A 27,221-nucleotide genomic window follows, 5' to 3' on the forward strand; every position below is an offset into this window, starting at 1 on the left:
AAAGCTTTTACAAAACTGAGTGGACAGATCTCTAGATTTTGACTCCCACATAAAGTCTATCACAAAAACAGACTTTTTCACCTCAGGAGTTTGATCATTTTTAGCATAATAATATGCAGAAAATATGGAACACCTCATCAGCAGAAATTAAAGAGGTGACATCAGCAAGTGCCTTTAAAAGCCAAGTAAAAACTCACCTGTACAGACTGGCCTTCAATTAACTTCCTCCGCAACATCTATGTATGGTTATTTTTATTTTTAATGTATTGTACTTATTTTAAATGTCCTCTGTGTATAGCACCTTGAGTTACAACCACCGTATGAAAAGTGCTACACTAAACTTAAAGGTGCAGTGTGTAGGATTAAGTGGCATCTAGTGGTGACATTGCAGATTGCAACCGAGTGTATACCCCTCCCCCTCCCCTTTCAAGCATGTAGGAGAACCTACAGTGTCTGCGAAACCCACAAAAAACTCTAGAGCTAGTGTTCGGTTTGTCTGTTCTGGGCTACTGTAGAAACATGGTGGTGCAACATGGAGGGCATCATGGAAGAGGATCCGCTCTCTGTGTAGATATAAAGGGCTCATTCTAAGGTAACAATAACACAGTTCTTATTTTCAGGTGATTATACACTAGTTAAAACATACTTATGAATATTACATTCCATTTCTGCCAAGTCCGTTACACTAGCCACTAAATTTTAGTGGCTAAGATAAGGAAAATGCTGATTGTTTTGTTACCATAAAAGTGAGGCCCTTAAAGAGTCTATGGCCATGCTAGCAGCTCAGTGAGAATGAACTAAATACTAACATAACCCTACTTATAATAACAATGCTAACATGCTAATGATAAGCAGGTCTGTTAACTGTTCTTAATGTACTGTAGTTTAGCATATTAGCACGCTAACATTAGCTAATTAGCACAAAGTACACCTGAGGCTGATGTCATTAGTTTTGCAGGTATTAAGTGTTTTGGACAAAACTAAAATGTTGACCTGATGATGTGGTGAAGAAGGAGCTGAGCCAGTCAGTCTATGTTCCAACCATCACTTCTGGTCACGAGCTTTGGGCAGTGACCAAAAGAATGAGATCACTGATACAAGCGGACGAAATGAGTTTCCTCCGGAGGGTGTCTGGGCTCAGCCTTAGAGATACGGTGAGGCGTATGAAGATCCGGAGAGAGCTCGGAGTATCGAGATGGGCCTGCTGAGGTGGTTTGGACACCTGGTGAGGATGCCTCCTGGACGCCTCCTTCTGGAGGTGTTCAGACACATCCAACTGGTAGGAGACCCCGGGGCAGACCCAGAACACGCTGGAGGGACTACATATCTCTTCTGGCCTGGGAGGAACACCCTGGGATCCCCCAGGAGGAGCTGGAGGGCGTTGAAGGATGTCTGGGTTACCTTACCCAGTTTGAAGCCACCACCACCCGGTCCTGGATAAGTGGTGGTAAATGGATGGATGGATGGACCTTATGATGGTGTTAGGTAAGGCAAGTTTATTTGAATATCACCTTTCAACAACAAGGCAATTCAAAGTGCTTCTCATAAGACATAAAAGACATTACAAGACATTAAGGACACACAAAAACACATTTAACTAGTATTTAAAAGAGTAAAATATTAGGAGATAAAAAAAAAAGCTGAAATAGAATAAGACAGATAAAACAGGAGAATCAAAAATAAAACACAGTTCACAAATTTACGCCAGTCGGAAATGAAAAGTCTGAGGATCGAAGTTGTTACAATTCATCCTGAGAGGAACATGAAGGTCTGAACCCAATTTTATGGCAATTCATCCAATATTTAACTGAGACGTTTCACTAAAAAACACAAATGTGAGCCTCATGGGATCTTCAAAGTCAGTAGGATTCATCCTCTTTGGACCACAAACGTCTGTACAACATCTTATATCAATTGATCCAATAGTTGTTTTCACTTCAGTCTGAACTAACAACGGACATCCTGAGGGCCAAGTATAAATGATTTGATCCACAGTATTCTTTAAAAGGAGAGAAGTCATCAAGGTGTTTGTATTTCTAGAGAGAAATGATATGATGTTTGTAGCTGAGGACAAAACAGAGATAGTTTTGGTAGAAACTGAAGCATTCTGGAGGTCCACCAGACGCAGTAACCTTATCGAATATTTGTTAACTTTTCGATTGATCTGGTGGAGTTTGTCTTAGAAAGTATGGTCCTAATTTTAAACGATGAGTCAAATCAGATGGAGTAAATTAATAATAAATAGATGAGAGATGGAGTATTATTTTTACTGAGGGAACATAAAAAGGGAAGTGCCAGGTCAAAAAAGTGTGAATTCATTGCAGTGGTGTAACTTCTTATCAAGTTTTCAACAGAATAAGGAACTGACAGCTCACCAACCATTGACACACCATCATTTCATCATGTTAGGGGTCATCAGGTCATCAAGTTAACCAGTTTGTTAGTCTGGTTTTAGTGTGTTCTTTTGTGTTTTGTTTGGGTTGTTTTAGTTAGTTTTTTTGAATTTCTGCATGTTCTCGCTTTTTTTTTAAATCAAACATTTACATCAAAAAATGTCCTCTCTTACTGACAGAAATATGAAGTTCAGCAACCAGGAGGACATGACGCAGATGCCTCATCACAAAAAAAAAACACAAAACCAACAAGTGAAGCAATCATAGGGGAGTGACATCTACATCTCTTCACCATACGGACGACTTTTTATCTGAGAACACATTAGTTCGTTAGACACTGAGAGAGACACAGCAGAATGTCTGGTTTCAGATGGATTTCATTATTTCTGCTGCTGCTGCTGCTTCTGACAGGTAAGACTGCTTTAAAAACATAAAACAGCATTTAATAAACATTCATTTAACTTAGAAGACTAATTATTTTGTTTTGGGCATGGTGAGTGATTTGTTAAGAATTATCATCAACTTTCCCCACACCATGTTTTTAACATTCATATTCTTATTTTAAATGGTTTTCATAGTTTTTCTCTTTTTTGCTCAACAGCAGTAACTGGACAAACTTTCCTCTCCTTCACTGTCAGAGATGGAGATGAAGTCACTTTGCCTTGTGAAAATGTGATAAAGGATCGAGATAAATGTAACAGTTCTACCTGGGTCTTCGGTCGTTCAAGAAACACAGCAACAGTAGAGCTGATTAAACTTGGGCAGATTGGTGAAGAAGCCAAAGCTAAATCAGACAGACTGAATGTTACAGCGAACTGTTCTCTGGTTATAAAGAAGGTCACAGTTGAGGATGTTGGTCGTTACACCTGCAGACAGTTCAACAAATCAGGACAACAACAAGGTCAAGACTCTCTGGTTCATCTGTCTGTTGTTACCAGTGAGTATTTACATCATAATGTTTTCAGCTCAAACTGTCTTGTTAGAACAATATACTGAAACATTACAATAATTATGATTACAGTGATGAAGTTAATCTGACTCTTGTTGTCTTTCTCTCACAATATGTCCATCTTCACCAGTGACTGAACATAAGAACAATGGCAAGGTGACGTTAAGCTGCTCTGTGTCGACATATGATGAGTGCAGACACACAGTGAAGTGGGTGTATCAGGGTAAAGATGTGGACAAAGATAACAAAGACTTGAAGACATCACAGTCTACCTGTTCAGCCACTGCGTCCTTGTTGAATTCTCATTTTATTTACAAATCAAATTATTTTTTGAAGTGTGAAGTCACAGATCCCAACAGTGGAAAAGTGCAGCTGTATAACTTCAGTCCTCAGCTGTCCAGTGAGAAACCAGGTGAGAAGATGACGAGCTGTTTAAAATCACTTTATTATCATATGAAAAATAACAAACTACATTTGTGTATTTGATGTATTTTAAGTTTTAGGTTGATATAAATGTTTCTCAATTAGTCACAGCAGATGGTGAACAATGTGTTTTTGTCTCATTTTAAAGTTTGTTGGTTTTTGTTATTTAATCTGTCAGGTGTGGCTGAAACAACAACAGAACCTGAAAGAATGAGATCAACAACACAAGAAGGTGAGCAACAAAGTCACTCATATGTATTCAACATTTTATTCAGTGTATTCAACCACTGCTGCCCCGGCAATATGTGAAAACAGCTGTTTACTAGTGTAGATGTAGACATTCTTTCCCAAAGACTTTTAATCAGTTCAAATTGCAAAATTACCCACAAACGAAGTCTTGAAATTTTGATAAGTAGCCAAAATCTTTTAAACCAAGACTAAGAGTCATGCAGCCATGCTAGTGGCTCTGTGAGGCTGTACTGAGGCACAGCAGTGCTGACATACTGATGTGTAGCAGGTATAACATTTAAAGTGTTTAAAATGTTCATCATCTAAGGCCCCAAACATGTTCCATGCAAGATCAATTTCGTGCGTTGCGTTCTGGAGAGTGTTACCTGAAAATTTTTAACGTGACACAAGCGTGAGCTGCAGTCTGAGTGTTGCAGCTGGGGTCGATTTTGCTTGAAACAACAGAGAGCTGACCCCCTTTGGTTTGAGTTCACTTCTGCTCAAAAACAACATACTGAGCAGTCTGATGAAGCTCCAGCTGAACTTTGTCACCTTCGTACAGACATGAATTCTCCGTTCTTTCTCTGTGAGCGATTCAAAAGTGTCATCAAAGGTGACGATATCTAATCTCATATCACGATATTGATATCATATCGATATATTGCACAGCCCTACAATACACATCCCTCCATAGACGCAATTTTGTTTACTTGTGTGGTCATGGAAACACACTGATTAGCTTTAACCAGCCTGTATCACCTCACTGAGGGCTGAGATTGGCATTGGAGACAGACATTTCCATTTGTGTTTGTGCACTTTACATGGAGCATGTTTGAGGCCTTAGTTTAATGTGTTAGCATGCTAACATTTGCTAATCAGCACAAAACCTAAAGTACAGCAGAGGATGATGGGAAGGTCATTAGATTGCAGGTATTTGGTCATAAAACAAAGTATTAGACAACTTGAAATGTTGAGCTGATGATGGAAAGTCAGAAGATCATCAAAGATATTACAATTCATCCTGAGATTTTTCACTAAAAACTACAAAGTGAACCTCATGGCAGCACTAAAGGAAAAAAGAAATCTCCAAGTTCATTAGGATTCATCCTCTGGGGAACATAAATGTCTGTACAAAATTTTGTGGCAATTGTTGGCGGACAAACTGACTGACGTTACCATCCCTACAGCCACACTACTTCAAATGTTTTCACTTCCTACTTTCTTCAGTGACACATTTCTTTGTTGCACAATTCATACAGATTGTTCTGCTCTGAGCTACATAATGTTGGTGATGCGTGTGGCTGAACTCCTCCTCATCACTGTGATTACTGTTCTTCTCTTCAGAGCTCGAGGTGAGAAAATTCAGACCAACATTTGTTAAGTGTAAAACAAACTGTAACTTTAGAACTGAAATGTTACTCTGTCATTTATTTTCCAGGGAACCAGAGACCACCTGATGACAACATTGTGAGTTGAAAATAACAACTGAACTGAAAAGAACTAAAAAGACAAATGTGTACATTAAGAGACTCTAAGTCAGTGCAGGACTGTGAATGTCTCACTGTTTGTGTTTGTGCAGGTTTTATACTCAGCAAGAAGCCAAACAGCGAAGCGTTCTGGTCCAGCAGCCAGTCAGGTAAATATCTGATGGTGCGTTCAGGTTCTGCTGACTTTAACATTTATTTTTTCCTTCTTAACTCAGAATCTCGTGTGTGTCGTGTTGTTTTCCACAGGAGCGTAATGATGAAGATGGCAGTACGGTGAACTATGAAAACTTGGGAGAAACTTCTACCTATGTCAGGTTCCACTAATCAACAACTGTAACAAAGACTCACCAGAGAAGTTAGTCATTAGTTAAACATCTCTTTACAGCTTTATGTTACATCAGATGTTGGTGTTCTAGTGAACCAAAAAGGATTTGCAGAATGATATTCAAGTCCTGATGACATCTTACATTTAAAAGCCTTTTTCCTTCATCAGCTGTGAAAACTGTTCTGACGTGTAATCAGTTCAGAACACAGCAGCTGGATTTTATCTGATAAGATGAAAGAACAAGAAAAGACTTTAAAACTCACACTCTAATATCTCAAAAACAATAAAAGATAGAAAAAACATGTAAATTCAAGATTTGTAGGTCAAAGTCTTGTGACTCATTTAAAGTTCAAATGAAGTTTGTATCTAAAACTATGTGGAAGCAGTAAATGTTCAAAAAGGTGTGGGTTCACTCACACTCTCCATTCAAATATATGAGTGTTTTTCTGTCTCCAGCTGCAGTTACTTATTGTCTCTACATACCTGACAGTACACATGTCAATCAAACTTTCACCAGGTCATGTGGGTTAAAAGTCTTTCCTTTTCTAAAAATAGACTTGATGAAAATTAGGAAAATAATTTGTTTTACACACAAACTCATCAAGAGTTTTCAATTTACTAATTGAAATTCAAGTGAATGGGCCCAAAACTTGCATCATTTTGAAGACACAGATGTGAGCAAGACAGACATGTCTCACCCTGCAGAAAATTCTCATCCTGTCAATCAAACTTTCAAAATTAAAGCACACCACATTTTTAAAAAGCAAAATGATCTGATCCCGACGGGCCAGAGTGCGAGGTCCCGACCAACGCTGCTTGCAGCTTTAATTTTAGTTAACTTTTATTGTGTATTGTTGTTGACTGTTGAGTCAGTAACAGTCTCTTCTTTATTATAATTGATATAATCTGCTAATTAAAATGTTTAACACATTCACTTGTATTTCATATAGTATGCAAATGCTTCAGTGTCAGTTAAAGGTGGAGATTCAATGACGTGTGGAGTGTTTTTTTGCACACACACAAAAAAAGTGGGATCAAATCTGCATTTATAGGGTCATGTTAAACAAAGGAATTCCAAACTAAACATTAAAGATCAACATGTTTTAAGATACAGTCTATAAAAATATCTGCTTGTGTCTGATCTGGGTTTTCCACAAAATAGTTCAGTCAACTAGTTTAAAATTCTTAAAATAAATTTTACTTCTTCTCACTCACTGAAAAATCCAGAATCTATGAAAATATCAACATTGTTAATTTCAAAAGTTTAACTGCTGAACACAAGAGGTCGCTTACTTCACTGTAAAGTCTATTCTCAGTGTGTGTGCACTGGAGGCTTCAAGTTTACACACGTGTACATGTAAGTTGCCCACTGGACTATGATTGGCTCAAAGCTAGCTGTGATGTCACAAATCAGACACACAAATCAAAATCTTTGTACTTCTACTTCACTACATTTCAGAGTGAAATATTGTACTTTTTAACTGTGTGACATTTCTTTCACAGTTATAGTTACCAGCTACTTTTCAGATCTCTACTTTGTACATAAAACATATGATCACTTTATAAAATAACTATAAAATAGCATTGTTATAGATTAGACTCCCCAACAGTATAAGTTTTTAAAATGAGCTCTACCTTAACAACATTAAAATTCTGCTTACATGTACGTATCAGTGAATCAGTATAAAAATATATACAGTATATGATGAATATAACGTTTTAAATGGGGAACATTTTGTACATAGAGTACTTTTAATTTTGATACTTTAAGTAGATTTTGCTGCCAATACTTATGTACTTTTCCTTAAGTAAAATGTTGAATGTAGGACTTTTGCTTGTAATGGAGCATTTTTTCATTGTGGTATTGCTACTTTTACTAATGTAAGAGATCTCAGTATTTCTCAGTAACTTCAAAATAAAAGCCTGTTTGTTCTAAACTGTTGACTGTTTCTGTTTTTGACCGCTTGGTAGTTTTTAGATGTAGAAGTCCTGGCTTCAAAATGTTAGTTTTTCATATTTTCTAGCTGATTGAGCCATTTTCCCTTTTTAAACCCTTTGTGCAAAATGCATGCTATTTCCCTGGTTCCACTAGGGGCACTAATCCTCTATTATGAACACTGCAGCCAAGTATATTACAGCTTCATTGAGTTGTACATGTGGGTAGGGTTGTCTAAATGTGATGTATATGTGTGTATGAAGAAATTGGTGTGTGTGTGTGTGTGTGTGTGTGTGTGTGTAGCCAAAATACAGACACTTAAATCCTTATAGAAAAAACAGCCCAATGTAAACCCACAAAAACTATTTTTTGATCCCATGGCCACAATAGCATATAACCATGCATTTGATTTTATTAGGCTTTCAAACAAGCCCTGGCTTCAAAACTGTTGTTTTTACTATTTGCCAGCTGATTGAGCAATTTTCTCCTGTTTGCCCCGAAGAACAAATACATACCATTACTGATATTTTAACTTTCATTTATCATTGTTAACATGTTTGTCAGGAAGCCAACATGTGTTTGGTTTGAATGAGCTTTGAGTCTTACTGCAGTCAGTAACAGTCTTCTCTTTATTATATCTGATAATAATATAATATGCAAATAAAGAAATATTAACCACTTAATTCTACACTGTGTTGTGTAATTATTTCATGTACTAACAGTGTTCTGACTGATAATGAAAGGTGGATATTCTCAGCTATAGACGTCCTGCTTCTACTCAGACCACAACTTCCCTTATCTGTCTGTTCTTTCACCTCTAAATCTTCCCTCTGTTCACACTTGGATCTAAAATGTGTCTAAATACAAATAGAAATACACTCAAAGTTACCTTTGAATGCACAGAAATCCAATAATTCAATCTACATTCAGCAGTGTTAAAGCACATGACGATGCATTGTGATCATAGGCTGCATATAAAGACAGACGGAGCTGGTTTGATTTTATTTATTTTGATTTTAATCACTTGTTTCCTTAAATTTTTGGACACACTGACACCAAAATGCTCAGCAATAACAATCAAATGTTCCTTCGTGCAATGATGGAATTTATCAAGGCTAGGCTGCGCAGCAAACTCTTCAAGATTAAACTCCATCAGAATCCAAGTTCAACCACAAAACCAGAAGAACAGGTCAACTACAGCCTGATACAAAACACACACACACACCAAATGTTGCCCATACAAGACAGCAGCACACGGTCAGTGGCGTCCAACACACGTGTGTGTAAAACTTTACTAATACACACAACGTATGCACTATCAAACAACTAGCAAATGAACCAATGTATCAATGCAACACCCCACAGTGTCAACTATGTATCCATTAACACTTGGAGAGGCAAAAAAAAAGTTACAATGACACAGTTTGTAGTCACGAGTAACTGTGCTGAACCAAAACGCACAGTTACCACACTAAGGTGAAACAAACAAAGCCAACAACAACTTACCTGCACTCTGTGTTGAAAACAAGTCTACAAAAGCAACGCCAGTGTGACAAAACGTTTAAACGAGCCCCCAATATGTTACGGCCTCACCAAACAAAGGCTCCCCCTGGAGACCGAAACATAACAAGGACGCCAAAACCTCTGCTTTAACAACAGCCATTTATTTTTCAACTATTTAACCATACTTAAAAGGTAAAGAAAAAAAACAAACAAAAGGAGATGGAGATCCCAGCCAAAAAGAACAAAAGATGGGAAGTTACTGGGCCAGCTACGCCATGGGCCGTTGCACCCAGATCATTCCCCTACCTATTAAAAGAAAAGTGTACTCAACCTAATCAAAACCAAACCCGAAAACTAGACTACCGGTAATCTCCATCCCAAACTAAAATAACAAAACCCAACACTCTAAACCATGTTGAGAAGAAAACTAAGAGAAGAAGAAGAAAAATTCCCCATAAGCCACTGCTGCTGTCAGTAATCAGGTGTGTGTCCACACCGCCCCTCAGGTTCCCCCTTTTCTCTCATGGAATAATTGGCTCCAGGTGCTTCATTCCTACAAAGGAAGGCAGAGGGAGAGAGAGAGGAAGAGCGCCGGAGAGAGAGAAAGCGAGAAAGAGAGAGAACAAGAGAGAGCGAGAGACAGAGAAAACACTCCCACAGGCAGTGTGCAGTATTGCACCTACATGCCACACGTAACAAAGCCTCAAGCTGTGGAAGTTACTGCTTCACTATGATGACTGTTAATACATTTCACGCAGCTTAAATGACCAAAGTAACCTCTGCAGTGTGCATATAGCATGAAAAACCTTCATATTAAATGTTAAGCTGCCTGAACTGAAGCTCAACTAAGTATAAACAAGTTAACTCAGCATCAGTATGTATTAACGTGCACTGCTGGAGTCTCAGAGACCTCAAACCTTCCAGAGATTAAAGTAGATTTCAGCAGAAAATTCCTCTTTGTCTTTTCATAAAGTGTTGACTGTCTGTTCCTGTGAGCTTCTTGTGTTTCTGATTCTTATCTGGTCATCATTAGAGGGTAAAACCTCCAGAGCTCTGCTGCTGTTGTTTCCACATTCTCACTGAAACACTTGACACACCTCTCATTTCTCAGAAAAACTGACCTCAAAGATACAATGAGGAACTAACAGGTCTCAGACCACTAAAACATCATCTTATCTGTTCTTTTACAGCTGCTACAGTATCACCATGTTGCACCATGTTGCACCATGTTGAGCATCAAGAGTCAAAGTTTGACTCTTCACCTGTCTGTTCATGTGTGCTGTCAGATGTCACCATGAATCCTGTCTGTTTTCTAATAAACACTATCTACAGAAAAGAAGAGCTGCATTATTGCAAACATTTATCTTAACTAATAGTCTGCACACGCTCAACTTCCTCAATTCTTATCTTCTTCCTTTCAGGAGGGCAGACACGTCATCGTCACAAATGCATCATGGGACTGGACACAGTGTGCACTTGAGACAAAATATGAGCCTTAATATACAGTAGTTTGCTTCTTACAGCATCAGATTGCCTCAATGTCTCTTTTAAAGGCAGAAACATATTCCTTTGTCTTGTAATCAGTGACACATAATCATGTCTCCATCCTACATGTTCATCCTGTTCAATCTTTGTCAGGCTGCTGTGACCTCTGACCTCTGACTGTCGGCAGCTTCTGTTATTGCTGATCAAAAACGTTGCATCACTGTGGATGAGACACAACTAAATGTTACAAATGTCAAAGTAAAAATGAGTTTTTGACTGTTTGGATGAAAATACAGTAAATCCAACAGCTGACAAAAGACTAAGTGTCACTATGAGGAAGTGACATCACACTAACTGCAGGAGGTAGATGCTGTATCTCTCTACAACACAAACTACTTTACAGACTCTGACAGTTGAGAGCGTCAATCTCTTTTTCTGAAGATATCGACAAAGAAGGATCGTGAAGCACGATGGTTGAATTCAGATGGATTAACATGTCTGTCTGTGTGTTTCTAAGAAGAGTTGCGTTACTGCAACCATTTATCTTACTTAACAGTCTTCACACGTTCAACTTCCTCTTCTTCTTTTCAGGAGGTCAAACACGTCATTGTCACAAATACACCGTGGGAACGAACACAGTGTGTACTTGTTGAATCTTAATATGGTTTAATATGGCTGCTCTGACTGCAGAAACATATTTCTTTACCTTGTGATCCGTGATTACATCCCAGTTTCACAGGATCTTTGTCAGACAGCTGTGACATCTGACCTCTGACCTCTTTAGTGCTGCTTACCCGTCATATCACTGATCAAGAAATGTGAGTCAATGTCTTGTCAGTCACAGTGAATAAGAACTAAACTGTCAAAAGTAAATATGTTAATTAGTTTTTGGTTGCAAAAGAATTCAGAGACAAAACTCTGATCAGTCTGCCTACATACAGTCCAGACAGTAAGTATTTGGACATTTACAGTTACAGTTACTACTCTAATTAAAGCTGAGACTTGGTACTTTAATGCAGTATTCATTGTTTTATTACAGATTGAATGTGCTGAAACACAGAGCCTGAAGAACAAAAACTGTGTAACTGTCCAAATACTTACTGCCTGGACTGTACATGCAGCAGAGTGAGGAAGAGGAAGTGACACACGTACAAATGACAGGAAGAAGACGCCTTACTTCACACATTACTTTAGAGACTGCGACAGTTAAGAGAACCAGAGATCGATGAGAGAGAGAAGCAGGATGGTTGAATTCAGACGGATTCAAATGTTGTTTCTGATACTGGTGCTTCAGTTTTCAGGTAAGAAAAAAAGATTAATTTAGTATTTTATTAACCTTCTTAAATTGAGACGAGTATGTTGCTAGTTGTTAATATGTTGAGTTTAATGAGCTGAAAACTGAAGATGAGACACATTTAGAAAGTTCTGTTGTATCTAAAATGATCCTCACACTAACAATGAACATGACAGTCATATTTCTATTTATTTCAGTTAATTGTTCATATTCCTCTCTCATATCTCTCAACAGACATAACTGGACAATATTCCTCCTTCACTGTCAGAGATGGAGATGAAGTTACTTTGTCTTGTCAAAATGTGATGACTGATCAGCATAAATGTGACAGAACTACCTGGATCTTTGTTGATTCAAGAAACACAGCAACAGTAGAGCTGATTGAACTTGGGCAGATTGGTGAAAAAGCCAAAGCTAAATCAGACAGACTGAGTGTTACAGCGGACTGTTCTCTGGTTATAAAGAAGGTCACAGTTGAGGATGTTGGTAGTTACTTCTGCAGACAGTTGAAATCAGGAGAAAAACAAGGTCAAGACTCTCATGTTGATCTGTCTGTTGTTGCCAGTGAGTATTTACATCATAATGTTTTCAGCTCAAACTGTCTTGTTAGAACAATATACTGAAACATTACAATAATTATGATTACAGTGATGAAGTTAATCTGACTCTTGTTGTCTTTCTCTCACAATATCTCCATTTTCACCAGTGACTGAACATAAGAACAATGATAAGGTGACGTTAAGCTGCTCTGTGTTGAAACGTGGACGGTGCAAACACACACTGAAGTGGGTGTATCAGGGTAAAGATGTGGACAAAGATAACAAAGACTTGAAGACATCACAGTCTACCTGTTCAGCCACTGCCTCCCTACACACTTCTCATTATATTTACACATCAAAGTATAAGTTTTTGAAGTGTAATGTCACAGATCTCAACAGTGGAAAAGTGCAGCTGTATAACTTCAGTCCTCAGTTGTCATGTGAGAAACCAGGTGAGAAGATGATCAGCTGTTTAAAATCACTTTATTCTGATATGAAAAATGACAAAACTGCATTTATTTATTTTATGTATTTTAAGTTTTAGGATGATATAAATGTTTCTCATTTAGTCACAGCAGATGGTGAACAATGTGTTTTTGTCTCATTTTAAAGTTTGTTGGTTTTTGTTATTTAATCTGTCAGGTGTGGCTGAAACAACAACAGAACCTGAAACAAAATCAACAACACAAGAAGGTGAGCAACAAAGTCACTCATATGTATTCAACATTTTATTCAATGTATTCAACCACTGCTGCCCCGGCAATATGTGAAAACAGCTGTTTACTAGTGTAGATGTAGACATTCTTTCCCAAAGACTTTTAATCTAAACTGTTTGATTTGGTACAAAAAGTTAAATAAAACTATAAAACTTTCCCAAAAAGCGCTCACATTTCTTTGTTTTTTAGTTACAGGGTTTAAACTGAACAGAAAATGTTTTTAATGTTTTCATTCTTTTTCCAGACTGGCGGTGGTTGTTGTACGTCCTTCCAGCTGTGGTTTTAGTAGCACTGTTGATAATTGTTGTGGTACTCATCAGACGGAAGAGAGCTAAAGGTGAGAAAACATTTACAGATTAAACTTTACTGACAAAAAGTTTAGATAAACTTGGATTTTCACTAGAAGTTCAAGTTGACTCTCTCTTTTCTTTTTTCAGTGAACAAAACACAGATGGATGACAGCACTGTAAGTTTAAATATTATTCACTTTTAAATTGTATTTTATAGCTGACAGATGTTCCCGACACTCATCTATCATACTACCTGTACCTGAAACCTGCACAGATATACTGAATACATTGCACAGGTGTTGCTTGTATTGTGTCCTTACAACATCTGTTTTAACTGAACTGTGAGATGCTTTTTCACCAAATGTAACTATACTTTATTTGTCCAGGGACTGAGCTTAAACCCTGCAGAGACTCAGCCTGCTCCAGAAACCAGTCAGGACACGGTGAGATCACACACAACACCCAGCACAGAGTAACACTCACTGAGGCTTCTGTTTGTCCTCTAAGTTGTAACTGTATGAGATGCACTCTCACGGTCTTGAGAGTGTGCAGTAAAGATGAAAAGGGAAGTTAGATGATGCAACTGGACTACACCAGAAAGGAACATTAGTATTAAACAGTGGCCTGTCAAACCACAACATTTCAAGACACCATTTAAAGAAACATCACATGACCTCCTCTGCAGAAGTAATAGAAGTTAAAGTGTTTACTGTAATAAAATAGAAGTAGTGTTGTAGTGAGTCCACATCAATCTACATGTTACTGAGCAGCATGTTGTCTTCACTGTGTAGGATGATCCTGAAGGTGGTGTTTCCTACGCCTCCATCAGCTACACAAGGAAGACCGACAGTAAAGCCCGGGTAAGAAGTCTGATGCTTCTGTTGTCTTTCAACATGTTGCAGTGTGTTGTGGTGGATTTCACATAGTCGTATCTTGTGTAATTTATGTTGTGCTGTTTCTCAGGTTCGGGGCAAAGATGAGTCTGATGAAGATGATGCAGTGACCTACAGCACTGTAAAAGCTTCCTCCTCTTCTGCTGCAGCCTCCACTGATCCCAGCAGCCTCTACGCTACCATCGGCTAACCAAACAAACCAAACTCACATCATTACATGATTCATTTTTTATGATCAGTTTCAGAATGTAATGCTCAAAAAAGCTGTTTATCCAGAAAGGGTGTCGTAAGTTAAGTAGTATCACAATGTAAAAAGGAGAAGTAATAAAGCAAAATTCATATGATAGTTTCTTGAAATATAAATTAACATAAGATATGTTACATTTTACTTAATGAACCTGCTATCAAACGCTTATTGTGCTCAGTGATGGATGTGGTAGCATTGTAGTTCAAGCTTTAAAATCTTGTTTTCATTTTAAACGTGTTGCCTGTAATGATCAGTTTTGAATAATTTATTGAGGTTTATCAATTGTATTACTTTTAAAAATGCTTTTATTCTTTATTTACAATGTATATTTTTTCAGTTTAGTATCACCTTTAAGGTGAAGTTAGGAATCACATAAAATAAGAGAAAGAATAAAAAAGGTAAAAGTCAATATAAGTTATCATAAAAAGAACAGTATAGAGAGTAAAACAGAAAGCTGCAAACACAGGGCTCTGACAAGAGTGAGCTCGACCGTCCCTTTGGGCTCACAACTGCTCAACATTCACTCGCTCATTGACTTTTGAGACTTTGGAGATTGGATGGAATAGACAGTTCGCTCCTTTTTTTGGTCACTTTGAATACTGACCATGACCTTTGGTTGGCTGTTTGGTTTGATCACTGACACAGTCGAAGGAGGGCAGTTTCCTGAGAGAACAAAGGTAAACAGAAATAATTAATGTTGCAGCTGATTCTCTGTTTTCTCATCAGTTACACTTACGAAAAAGTATTATCATAGCAAAAGCCTTAACGCTGTTTAAATGCACTTTCAGATTTGTGAAACCTTTATTTTGCTGATGAAAAAGGAAAAAGGGTGATTTCACTGATATTTCTCCATCCTGACCACATTAGACCAGGTCTAGATCAAAAACCACTAAGACCTGTCAAATCTGGACTAGATTACCAAGGAGACTCCAAAGAGTCATTAAAACATAGTTTCAGATTTGTGAAACATTCATTATTAGTCCTCCCTTAGGCCTTTAGGTACTGCTGCTCTCACAGTACCACACCCAAAAAAACATCAGGGACGCCACCTTCTTACGCACCTTAATTATGGAAAACTTTACCAACAGAAATTAAGAGGCGACCTCAGCAAGCACCTTTAAAAGCCAAGTAAAAACTCACCTGTACAGACTGGCCTTCAATTAACTTCCTCCCCAACATCTATGTATGTTTATTGCACTTTGTGCACTTTAATGTTTTATTTTTAATGTATTTAAATGTTTTGTTATTTTTAATGTATTTTTCTTAATTTTAATGTTTTTCTTATGTGTACAGCACCTTGAGTTACAACCACTGTATGAAAAGTGCTATACTAAACTTAAACTTACAATAACAATGCTAATATGCTAATGATTAGCAGATGTGTTAACTGTGTTCTTCATTTACTGTAGTTTAGCATATTAGCACGCTAACATTAGCTTATTAGCACAAAGTACACCTGAGGCTGATGTCATTAATTTTGCAGGTATTTAAGTTTTTCGGACAAAACTAAAATGTTGACCTGATGATGTGGTGAAGAAGGAGCTGAGCCAGTCAGTCTATGTTCCAACCATCACTTCTGGTCACGAGCTTTGGGCAGCGACCAAAAGAATGAGATCACTGAAGCAGCCGAAATGAGTTTCCTCCGGAGGGTGTCTGGGCTCAGCCTTAGAGATACGGTGAGGAGTACGGAGATCCGGAGAGAGCTCGGAGTATCGAGATGGGCCTGTTGAGGTGGTTTGGGCACCTGGTTAGGATGCCTCCTGGACGCCTCCTTCTGGAGGTGTTCAGACACATCCAACTGGTAGGAGACCCCGGGACAGACCCAGAACACGCTAGAGGGACTACATATTTCTTCTGGCCTGGGAACACCCTGGGATCCCCCAGGAGGAGCTGGAGGGCGTTGAAGGATGTCTGGGTTACCTTATCCAGTTTGAAGCCACCACCACCCGGTCCTGGATAAGTGGTGGTAAATGGATGGATGGATGGACCTTATGATGGTGTTAGGTAAGGCAAGTTTATTTGTATATAACCTTTCAACAACAAGGCAATTCAAAGTGCTTCTCATAAGACATACAAACAGCCTTATTGATCTGGTAGAGTTTGTCTTAGAAAGTATGGTCCTAATTTTAAACGATGAGTCAAATCAGAGGGAGTAAATTAATAATACATAAATGAGAAGTGTAGTATTATTGTTACTGAGGGAACATAAAAAGGGAAGTGCCAGGTCTAAAAACTGTGCAATTCATTGCAGTGGTGTAACTTCTTAATAAGTTTTCAACAGAATAAGGAACTGACAGCTCACCAACCATTGACACACCATCATTTCATCATGTTAGGGGTCATCAGGTCATCATGTTAACCAGTTTGTTAGTCTGGTTTTAGTGTGTTCTTTTGTGTTTTGTTTGGGTTATTTTAGTTAGTTGTTTTTTTTAATTCTGCATGTTCTCGCTTTTTTTAATCAAACATTTACATCAAAAATGTCCTCTCTTACTGACAGAAATATGAAGTTCAGCAACCAGGAGGACGTGACACAGATGCCTCATCACAAAAAAAAAGCACAAAACCAACAAGTGAAGCAATCATAGGGGAGTGACATCTACATCTCTTCACCATACGGACGACTTTTTATCTGAGGACACATTAGTTCATTAGACACTGAGAGAGACACAGCAGAATGTCTGGTTTCAGATGGATTTCATTATTTCTGCTGCTGCTGCTTCTGACAGGTAAGACTGCTTTAAAAACATAAAACAGCATTTAATAAACATTCATTTAACTTAGAAGACTATTTATTTTGTTTTGGGCGTGGTGAGTGATTTGTTAAGAATTATCATCAACTTTCTCCACACCATGTTTTTCATATTCTTATTTTAAATGGTTTTCATAGTTTTTCTCTTTTTTGCTCCACAGCAGTAACTGGACAAACTTTCCTCTCCTTCACTGTCAGAGATGGAGAGAAAGTTACTTTGCCTTGTGAAAACGTGATAAAGGATCAGGATAAATGTAACAGTACTAACTGGCTCTTCATTGGTTCAGGAAACACAACAGCAGTAGAGCTGATTGTAGAGGGGCAGATTGGTGAAAAAGCCAAATCTAAATCAGACAGACTGAGTGTTACAGCGAACTGTTCTCTGGTTATAAAGAAGGTCACAGTTGAGGATGTTGGTCGTTACAGCTGCAGACAGTTCAAATCAGGACGACAACGAGGTCACACTCAGGTTGATCTGTCTGTTGTTACCAGTGAGTATTTACATCATAATGTTTTCAGCTCAAACTGTCTTGTTAGAACAATATACTGAAACATTACAATAATTATGATTACAGTGATGAAGTTAATCTGACTCTTGTTGTCTTTCTCTCACAATATCTCCATCTTCACCAGTGACTGAACATAAGAACAATAATGAGGTGACGTTAAACTGCTCTGTGTCGACATATGATGAGTGCAGACACACAGTGAAGTGGTTGTATAATGGAAAAAACTTGGACACAAATACCAGAACCATGCAGGCATCACAGTCTACCTGTTCGGCCACTTTGTCCTTGTTGACTTCTCATTTTATTTACACATCAAATTATAAGTTATTGAAGTGTGAAGTCACAGATCTCTACAATGAAAAAGTGCAGCTGTATAACTTCAGTCCTCAGTTGTCCGGTGAGAAACCAGGTGAGAAGATGATGAGCTGTTTAAAATCACTTTATTCTGATATGAAAAATAACAAACTACATTTGTTTATTTGATGTATTTTAAGTATAAACATTTCCTCATTGTTTATTCTTTGGTTGATGCAGATGGTAAACATGATGCATTCTCTTACTGAACAGTTTGTGATGTCATTTGTCCAGGTGAGGAAGGAAAAACAACAACAACTCAGCCAACAACAATGACAACAAATGAAAATATAACTGAAAGCAGGAAAAGAACAGGTACGACCACAACAAACTGCATTTGTTTATTTGATATATTTTAAGTTTTAAGATGATATCATACTTTCTCATTTAGTCACAGCAGATGGTGAACATTTTTTTTCTTCTCATTTTAAAGTTTAATGGTTTTTGTTATTTAATCTGTCAGGTGTGGCTGCAGCAACAACAGAACCTGAAACAATGACATCAACAACACAAGAAGGTGAGCAACAAAGTCACTCATATGTATTCAACATTTTATTCAATGTATTCAACCACTGCTGCCCCGGCAATATGTGAAAACAGCTGTTTACTAGTGTAGATGTAGACATTCTTTCCCAAAGACTTTTAATCAATTCAAATTGCAAAATTACCCACAAACGAAGTCTTGAAATTTTGATAAGTAGCCAAAATCTTTTAAACCAAGACTAAGAGTCATGCAGCCATGCTAGTGGCTCTGTGAGGCTGTACTGAGGCACAGCAGTGCTTTTACTGCTAACATACTGATGTGTAGCAGGTATAACGTTTAAAGTGTTTAAAATGTTCATCATCTGTGAACATGCTCCACGCAAGATCAATTTCGTGCGTTGCGTTCTGGAGAGTGTTACCTGAAAATTCTTAATGTGACACAAGTGTGAGCTGCAGTCTGAGCGTTGCAGCTGGGGTCGCTATAGCATGAAACAACAGAGAGCTGACCCCCTTTGGTTTGAGTTCACTTCTGCTCAAAAACAACATACTGAGCAGTCTGATGAAGCTCCAGCTGAACTTTGTCACCTTCGTACAGACAGGAATTCTCCGTTCTTTCTCTGTGAGCAATTCAAAAGTGTCATCAAAGGTGACGATATCTAATGTCATATCACGATATTGATATCATATCGATATATTGCACAGCCCTACAATACACATCCCTCCACAGACACAATTTTGTTTACTTGTGTGGTCATGGAAACACATTGATTAGCTTTAACCAGCCTGTATCACCTCACTGAGGGCTGAGATTGGCATTGGAGACAGACATTTCCATTTGTGTTTGTGCACTTTACATGGAGCATGTTTGAGGCCTTAGTTTAATGTGTTAGCATGCTAACATTTGCTAATCAGCACAAAACCTAAAGTACAGCAGAGGATGATGGGAAGGTCATTAGATTGCAGATGTTTGGTCATAAAACAAAGTATTAGACAACTTGAAATGTTGAGCTGATAATGGAAAGTCAGAAGATCATCAAAGATATTACAATTCATCCTGAGATATTTCAATAAAAACTACATAGTGAACCTCATGGCAGCACTAACGGAAAAAAAGAAATCTCCAAGTTCATTAGGATTCATCCTCTGGGGAACATAAATGTCTGTACAAAATTTTGTGGCAATTGTTGGTGGACAAACTGACTGACATTGCCATCCCTACAGCCACACTACTTCAAATGTTTTCACTTCCTACTTTCCTCAGTGACACATTTCTTTGTTGCACAGTTCGTACAGATTGTTCTGCTCTGAGCTACATAATGTTGGTGATGCGTGTGGCTGAACTCCTCCTCATCACTGTGATTACTGTTCTTCTCTTCAGAGCTCGAGGTGAGAAAATTCAGACCAACATTTGTTAAGTGTAAAACAAACTGTAACTTTAGAACTGAAATGTTACTCTGTCATTTATTTTCCAGGGAACCACAGACCACCTGATGACAACATTGTGAGTTGAAAATAACAACTGAACTGATGTATAAAAAGACAAATGTGTACATTAAGAGACTGTAAGTCAGTGCAGGACTGTGAATGTCTCACTGTTTATGTTTGTGCAGGATTTAAACTCAGTAAGAAGCCAAACAGCGAAGCGTTCTGGTCCAGCAGCCAGTCAGGTAAATATCTGATGGTGCGTTCAGGTTCTGCTGACTTTAACATTTATTTTTTCCTTCTTAACTCAGAATCTCATGTGTGTCGTGTTGTTTTCCACAGGAGCGTAATGATGAAGATGGCAGTACGGTGAACTATGAAAACTTGGGAGAAACTTCTACCTATGTCAGGTTCCACTGATCAACAACTTTAACAAAGACTCACCAGAGAAGTTAGTCATTAGTTAAACATCTCTTTACAGCTTTATGTTACATCAGATGTTGGTGTTCTAGTGAACCAAAAAGGATTTGCAGAATGATATTCAAGTCCTGATGACATCTTACATTTAAAAGCCTTTTTCCTTCATCAGCTGTGAAAACTGTTCTGACTTGTAATCAGTTCAGAACACAGCAGCTGGATTTTATCTGATAAGATGAAAGAACAAGAAAAGACTTTAAAACTCACACTCTAATATCTCAAAACCAATAAAAGATAGTAAAAACATGTAAATTCAAGATTTGTAGGTCAAAGTCTTGTGACTCATTTAAAGTTCAAAAGAAGTTTGTATCTAAAACTATGTGGAAGCAGTAAATCTTCAAAAAGGTGTGGGTTCGCTCACACTCTCCATTCAAATATATGAGTATTTTTCTGTGTCCAGCTGCAGTTACTTATTGTCTCTACATACCTGACAGTACACATGTCAGTCAAACTTTCACCAGGTCATGTGGGTTAAAAGTCTTTCCTTTTCTAAAAATAGACTTGATGAAAATTAGGAAAATAATTTGTTTTACACACAAACTCATCAAGAGTTTTCAATTTATTATTGAAATTCAAGTGAATGGGCCCAAAACTTGCATGATTTTGAAGACACAGGTGTGAGCAAGACAGACATGTTTCACCCTGCAGAAAATTCTCATCCTGTCAATCAAACTTTCAAAATTAAAGCACACCACATTTTTAAAAAGCAAAATGATCAGAGTGCGAGGTCCCGACCAACGCTGCTTGCAGCTTTAATTTTAGTTAACTTTTATTGTGTATTGTTGTTGACTGTTGAGTCAGTAACAGTCTCTTCTTTATTATAATTGATATAATCTGCTAATTAAAATGTTTAACACATTCACTTGTATATCATATAGTATGCAAATGCTTCAGTGTCGGCAAAAGGTGGAGATTCAATGACGTGTGGAGTGTTTTTTTGCACACACACAAAAAAAAGTGGGATCAAATCTGCATTTATAGGGTCATGTTAAACAGAGGAATTCCAAACTAAACATTAAAGATCAACATGTTTTAAGATACAATCTATAAAAATATCTGCTTGTGTCTGATCTGGGTTTTCCACAAAATAGTTCAGTCAACTAGTTTAAAATTATTAAAATAAATTTTACTTCTTCTCACTCACTGAAAAATCCAGAATCTATGAAAATATAAACATTGTTAATTTCAAAAGTTTAACTGCTTAACACAAGAGGTGGCTTACTTCACTGTAAAGTCCATTCTCAGTGTGTGTGCACTGGAGGCTTCAAGTTTACACACGTGTACATGTAAGTTGCCCACTGGACTATGATTGGCTCAAAGCTAGCTGTGATGTCACAAATCAGACACACAAATCAAAATCTTTGTACTTCTACTTCACTACATTTCAGAGTGAAATATTGTACTTTTTAACTGTGTGACATTTCTTTCACAGTTATAGTTACCAGCTACTTTTCAGATCTCTACTTTGTATATAAAACATATGATCACTTTATAAAATAACTATAAAATAGCATTGTTATAGATTAGACTCCCCAACAGTACAAGTTTTTAAAATGAGCTCCACCTTAACAACATTAAAATTCTGCTTACATGTACATATCAATGAATCAGTATAAAAATATATACAGTATATGATGAATACGTTTTAAATGGGGAACATTTTGTACATAGAGTACTTTTACTTTTGATACTTTAAGTAGATTTTGCTGCCAATACTTATGTACTTTTCCTTAAGTAAAATGTTGAATGTAGGACTTTTACTTGTAATGGAGCATTTTTTCATTGTGGTATTGCTACTTTTACTAAAGTAAGAGATCTCAGTATTTCTCAGTAACTTCAAAATAAAAGCCTGTTTGTTCTAAACTGTTGACTGTTTCTGTTTTTGACTGCTTGGTAGTTTTTAGATGTAGAAGTCCTGGCTTCAAAGTTTTAGTTTTTCATATTTTCTAGCTGATTCAGCCATTTTCTCTTTTTTAACCCTTTGTGCAAAATGCATGCTATTTCCCTGGTTCCACTAGGGGCACTAATCCTCTATTATGATCCTCAAACTGAAGTCCTGGCTTCAAAATTGTTGTTTTTACTATTTACCAGCTCATTGAGCAATTTTCTCCTGTTTGCGCTGAAGAACAAATACATACCATTACCATTACTGATTTGAACTTTCATTTATCATTGTTAACATGTTTGTCAGGAAGCCAACATGTGTTTGGTTTCCTTAAATTTTTGGACACACTGACACCAAAATGCTCAGCAATAACAATCAAATGTTCCTTTGTGCAATGATGGAATTTATCAAGGCTAGGCTGCGCAGCAAACTCTTCAAGATTAAACTCCATCAGAATCCAAGTTCAACCACAAGACCAGAAGAACAGGTCAACTACAGCCTGATACAAAACACACACACACCAAATGTTGCCCATACAAGACAGCAGCACACGGTCAGTGGCGTCCAACACACGTGTGTGTAAAACTTTACTAAACACACACAACGTATGCACTATCAAACAACTAGCAAACTAACCAATGTATCAATGCAACACCCCACAGTGTCAACTATGTATCCATTAACACTTGGAGAGGCAAAAAAAAAGTTACAATGACACAGTTTGTAGTCACGAGTAACTGCGCTGAACCAAAACGCACAGTTACCACACTAAGGTGAAACAAACAAAGCCAACAACAACTTACCTGCACTCTGTGTTGAAAACAAGTCTACAAAAGCAACGCCAGTGTGACAAAACGTTTAAACGAGCCCCCAATATGTTACGGCCTCACCAAACAAAGGCTCCCCCTGGAGACCGAAACATAACAAGGACGCCAAAACCTCTGCTTTAACAACAGCCATTTATTTTTCAACTATTTAACCTTACTTAAAAGGTAAAGAAAAAAAACAAACAAAAGGAGATGGAGATCCCAGCCAAAAAGAACAAAAGATGGGAAGTTACTGGGCCAGCCACGCCATGGGCCGTTGCACCCAGCTCATTCCCCGACCTATTAAAAGAAAAGTGTACTCAACCTAATCAAAACCAAACCCGAAAACTAATCTCCGTCCCAAACTAAAATAACAAAACCCAACACTCTAAACCATGTTGAGAAGAAAACTAAGAGAAGAAGAAGAAAAATTCCCCATAAGCCACTGCTGCTGTCAGTAATCAGGTGTGTGTCCACACCGCCCCTCAGGTTCCCCCTTTTCTCTCATGGAATAATTGGCTCCAGGTGCTTCATTCCTACAAAGGAAGGCAGAGGGAGAGAGAGAGGAAGAGCGCCGGAGAGAGAGAACAAGAGAGAGGGAGAGAGACAGAGAAAACACTCCCACAGGCAGTGTGCAGTATTGCACCTACATGCCACACGTAACAAAGCCTCAAGCTGTGGAAGTTACTGCTTCACTATGATGACTGTTAATACATTTCACGCAGCTTAAATGACCAAAGTCACCTCTGCAGTGTGTATATAGCATGAAAAACCTTCATATTAAATGTTAAGCTGCCTGAACTGAAGCTCAACTAAGTATAAACAAGTTAACTCAGCATCAGTATGTATTAACGTGCACTGCTGGAGTCTCAGAGACCTCAAACCTTCCAGAGATTAAAGTAGATTTCAGCAGAAAATTCCTCTTTGTCTTTTCATAAAGTGTTGACTGTCTGTTCCTGTGAGCTTCTTGTGTTTCTGATTCTTATCTGGTCATCATTAGAGGGTAAAACCTCCAGAGCTCTGCTGCTGTTGTTTCCACATTCTCACTAAAACACTTGACACTCATTTCTCAGAAAAACTGACCTCAAAGATACAATGAGGAACTAACAGGTCTCAGACCACTAAAACATCATCTTATCTGTTCTTTTACAGCTGCTACAGTATCACCATGTTGCACCATGTTGAGCATCAAGAGTCAAAGTTTGACTCTTCACCTGTCTGTTCATGTGTGCTGTCAGGCGTCACCATGAATCCTGTCTGTTTTCTAATAAACACTATCTACAGAAAAGAAGAGTTGCATTATTGCAAACATTTATCTTAACTAATAGTCTGCACACGCTCAACTTCCTCAATTCTCCTCTTCTTCTTTTCAGGAGATCAGACACGTCATCGTCACAAATGCATCATGGGACTGGACACAGTGTGCACTTGTGACAAAATATGAGCCTTAATATACAGTAGTTTGCTTCTTACAGCATCAGATTGCCTCAATGTCTCTTTTAAAGGCAGAAACATATTCCTTTGTCTTGTAATCAGTGACACATAATCATGTCTCCATCCTACATGTTCATCCTGTTCAATCTTTGTCAGGCTGCTGTGACCTCTGACCTCTGACTGTCGGCAGCTTCTGTTATTGCTGATCAAAAACGTTGCATCACTGTGGATGAGACACAACTAAATGTTACAAATGTCAAAGTAAAAATGAGTTTTTGACTGTTTGGATGAAAATACAGTAAATCCAACAGCTGACAAAAGACTAAGTGTCACTATGAGGAAGTGACATCACACTGACTGCAGGAGGTAGATGCTGTATCTCTCTACAACACAAACTACTTTACAGACAGTTGAGAGCGTCGATCTCTTGTTCTGAAGATATCGACAAAGAAGGATCGTGAAGCACGAAGAGTTGCGTTACTGCAACCATTTATCTTACTTAACAGTCTTCACACCTTCAACTTCCTCTTCTTCTTTTCAGGAGGTCAAACACGTCGTTGTCACAAATACACCGTGGGAACGAACACAGTGTGCACTTGTTGAATCTTAATATGGTTTAATATGGCTGCTCTGACTGCAGAAACATATTTCTTTACCTTGTGATCCGTGATTACATCCCAGTTTCACAGGATCTTTGTCAGACAGCTGTGACATCTGACCTCTGACCTCTTTAGTGCTGCTTACCCGTCATATTACTGATCAAGAAATGTGAGTCAGTGTCTTGTCAGTCACAGTGAATAAGAACTAAACTGTCAAAAGTAAATATGTTAATTAGTTTTTGGTTGCAAATGAATTCAGAGACAAAACTCTGATCAGTCTGCCTACATACAGTCCAGACAGTAAGTATTTGGACATTTACAGTTACAGTTACTACTCTAATTAAAGGTGAGACTTGGTACTTTAATGCAGTATTCATTGTTTTATTACAGATTGAATGTGCTGAAACACAGAGCCTGAAGAACATAAACTGTGTAACTGTCCAAATACTTACCGCCTGGACTGTACATGCAGCAGAGTGAGGAAGAGGAAGTGACACACATACAAATGACAGGAAGAAGATGCCTTACTTCACACATTACTTTAGAGACTGCGACAGTTAAGAGAACCAGAGATCGATGAGAGAGAGAAGCAGGATGGTTGAATTCAGACGGATTCAAATGTTGTTTCTGATACTGGTGCTTCAGTTTTCAGGTAAGAAAATAAGATTAATTTAGTATTTTATTAACCTTCTTAAATTGAGACGAGTATGTTGTTAGTTGTTAATATGTTGAGTTTAATGAACTGAAAACTGAAGATGAGACACATTTAGAAAGTTCTGTTGTATCTAAAATGATCCTCACACTAACAATGAACATGACAGTCATATTTCTATTTATTTCAGTTAATTGTTCATATTCCTCTCTCATATCTCTCAACAGACATAACTGGACAATATTTCTCCTTCACTGTCAGAGGTGGAGATGAAGTCACTTTGTCTTGTGAAAATGTGTTAAAGGGTCAGGATAAATGTAACAGTACTACCTGGCTCTTCAGTGGTTCAGGAAGCACAGCAGTAGTGCTGATTAATCTTGGGCAGATTGATGAAGAAGCCAAAGCTAAATCAGACAGACTGAGTGTTACAGCGAACTGTTCTCTGGTTATAAAGAAGGTCACAGTTGAGGATGCTGGTCGTTACACCTGCAGACAGTTGAAATCAGACAAACAACAAGGTCAAGACTCTCAGGTTGATCTGTCTGTTGTTACCAGTGAGTATTTACATCATAATGTTTTCAGCTCAAACTGTCTTGTTAGAACAATATACTGAAACATTACAATAATTATGATTACAGTGATGAAGTTAATCTGACTCTTGTTGTCTTTCTCTCACAATATCTCCATCTTCACCAGTGACTGAACATAAGAACAATAATGAGGTGACGTTAAGCTGCTCTGTGTTGAAACGTGGACAGTGTAGACACACAGTGAAGTGGGTGTATCAGGGTAAAGATGTGGACAAAGAAAACAAAGACTTGAAGACATCACAGTCTACCTGTTCAGCCACTGTGTCCTTCCTGACTTCTCATTTTATTTGCACATCAAATCATGAGTTACTGAAGTGTGAAGTCACAGATCCCAACAATGGAAAAGTGCAGCTGTATAACATCAGTCCTCAGTTGTCATGTGAGAAACCAGGTGAGAAGATGATGAGCTGTTTAAAATCACTTTATTCTGATATGAAAAATAACAAAACTGCATTTATTTATTTGATGTATTTTAAGTTTTAGGTTGATATAAATGTTTCTCATTTAGTCACAGCAGATGGTGAACAATGTGTTTTTGTCTCATTTTAAAGTT

The 27,221-nt window shown here is 37.8% G+C and overlaps 1 protein-coding gene across 1 annotated transcript in view; it reads left to right on the plus strand.

Annotated features, from left to right (window-relative positions):
- Positions 1-13,535: 13,535 nt before the first annotated feature.
- Positions 13,536-27,221, plus strand: part of LOC121882128 — a 37,492-nt gene continuing 23,806 nt past the window's right edge. The window contains exons 1-10 of the mRNA XM_042390155.1: positions 13,536-13,615; positions 13,716-13,744; positions 13,955-14,011; positions 14,360-14,428; positions 14,532-15,385; positions 16,192-16,712; positions 17,206-17,434; positions 17,619-17,948; positions 18,091-18,375; positions 18,555-18,635. Coding sequence (XP_042246089.1) covers positions 17,383-17,434; positions 17,619-17,948; positions 18,091-18,375; positions 18,555-18,635 — 748 coding nt within the window. The 5' untranslated portion in view covers positions 13,536-13,615; positions 13,716-13,744; positions 13,955-14,011; ... (2 more) ...; positions 16,192-16,712; positions 17,206-17,382. The remainder of the gene's footprint in view (positions 13,616-13,715; positions 13,745-13,954; positions 14,012-14,359; positions 14,429-14,531; positions 15,386-16,191; positions 16,713-17,205; positions 17,435-17,618; positions 17,949-18,090; positions 18,376-18,554; positions 18,636-27,221) is intronic.

Source organism: Thunnus maccoyii, chromosome 17, assembly GCF_910596095.1.
Source record: "Thunnus maccoyii chromosome 17, fThuMac1.1, whole genome shotgun sequence".
Classification (NCBI taxonomy): Eukaryota; Metazoa; Chordata; class Actinopteri; order Scombriformes; family Scombridae; genus Thunnus; species Thunnus maccoyii.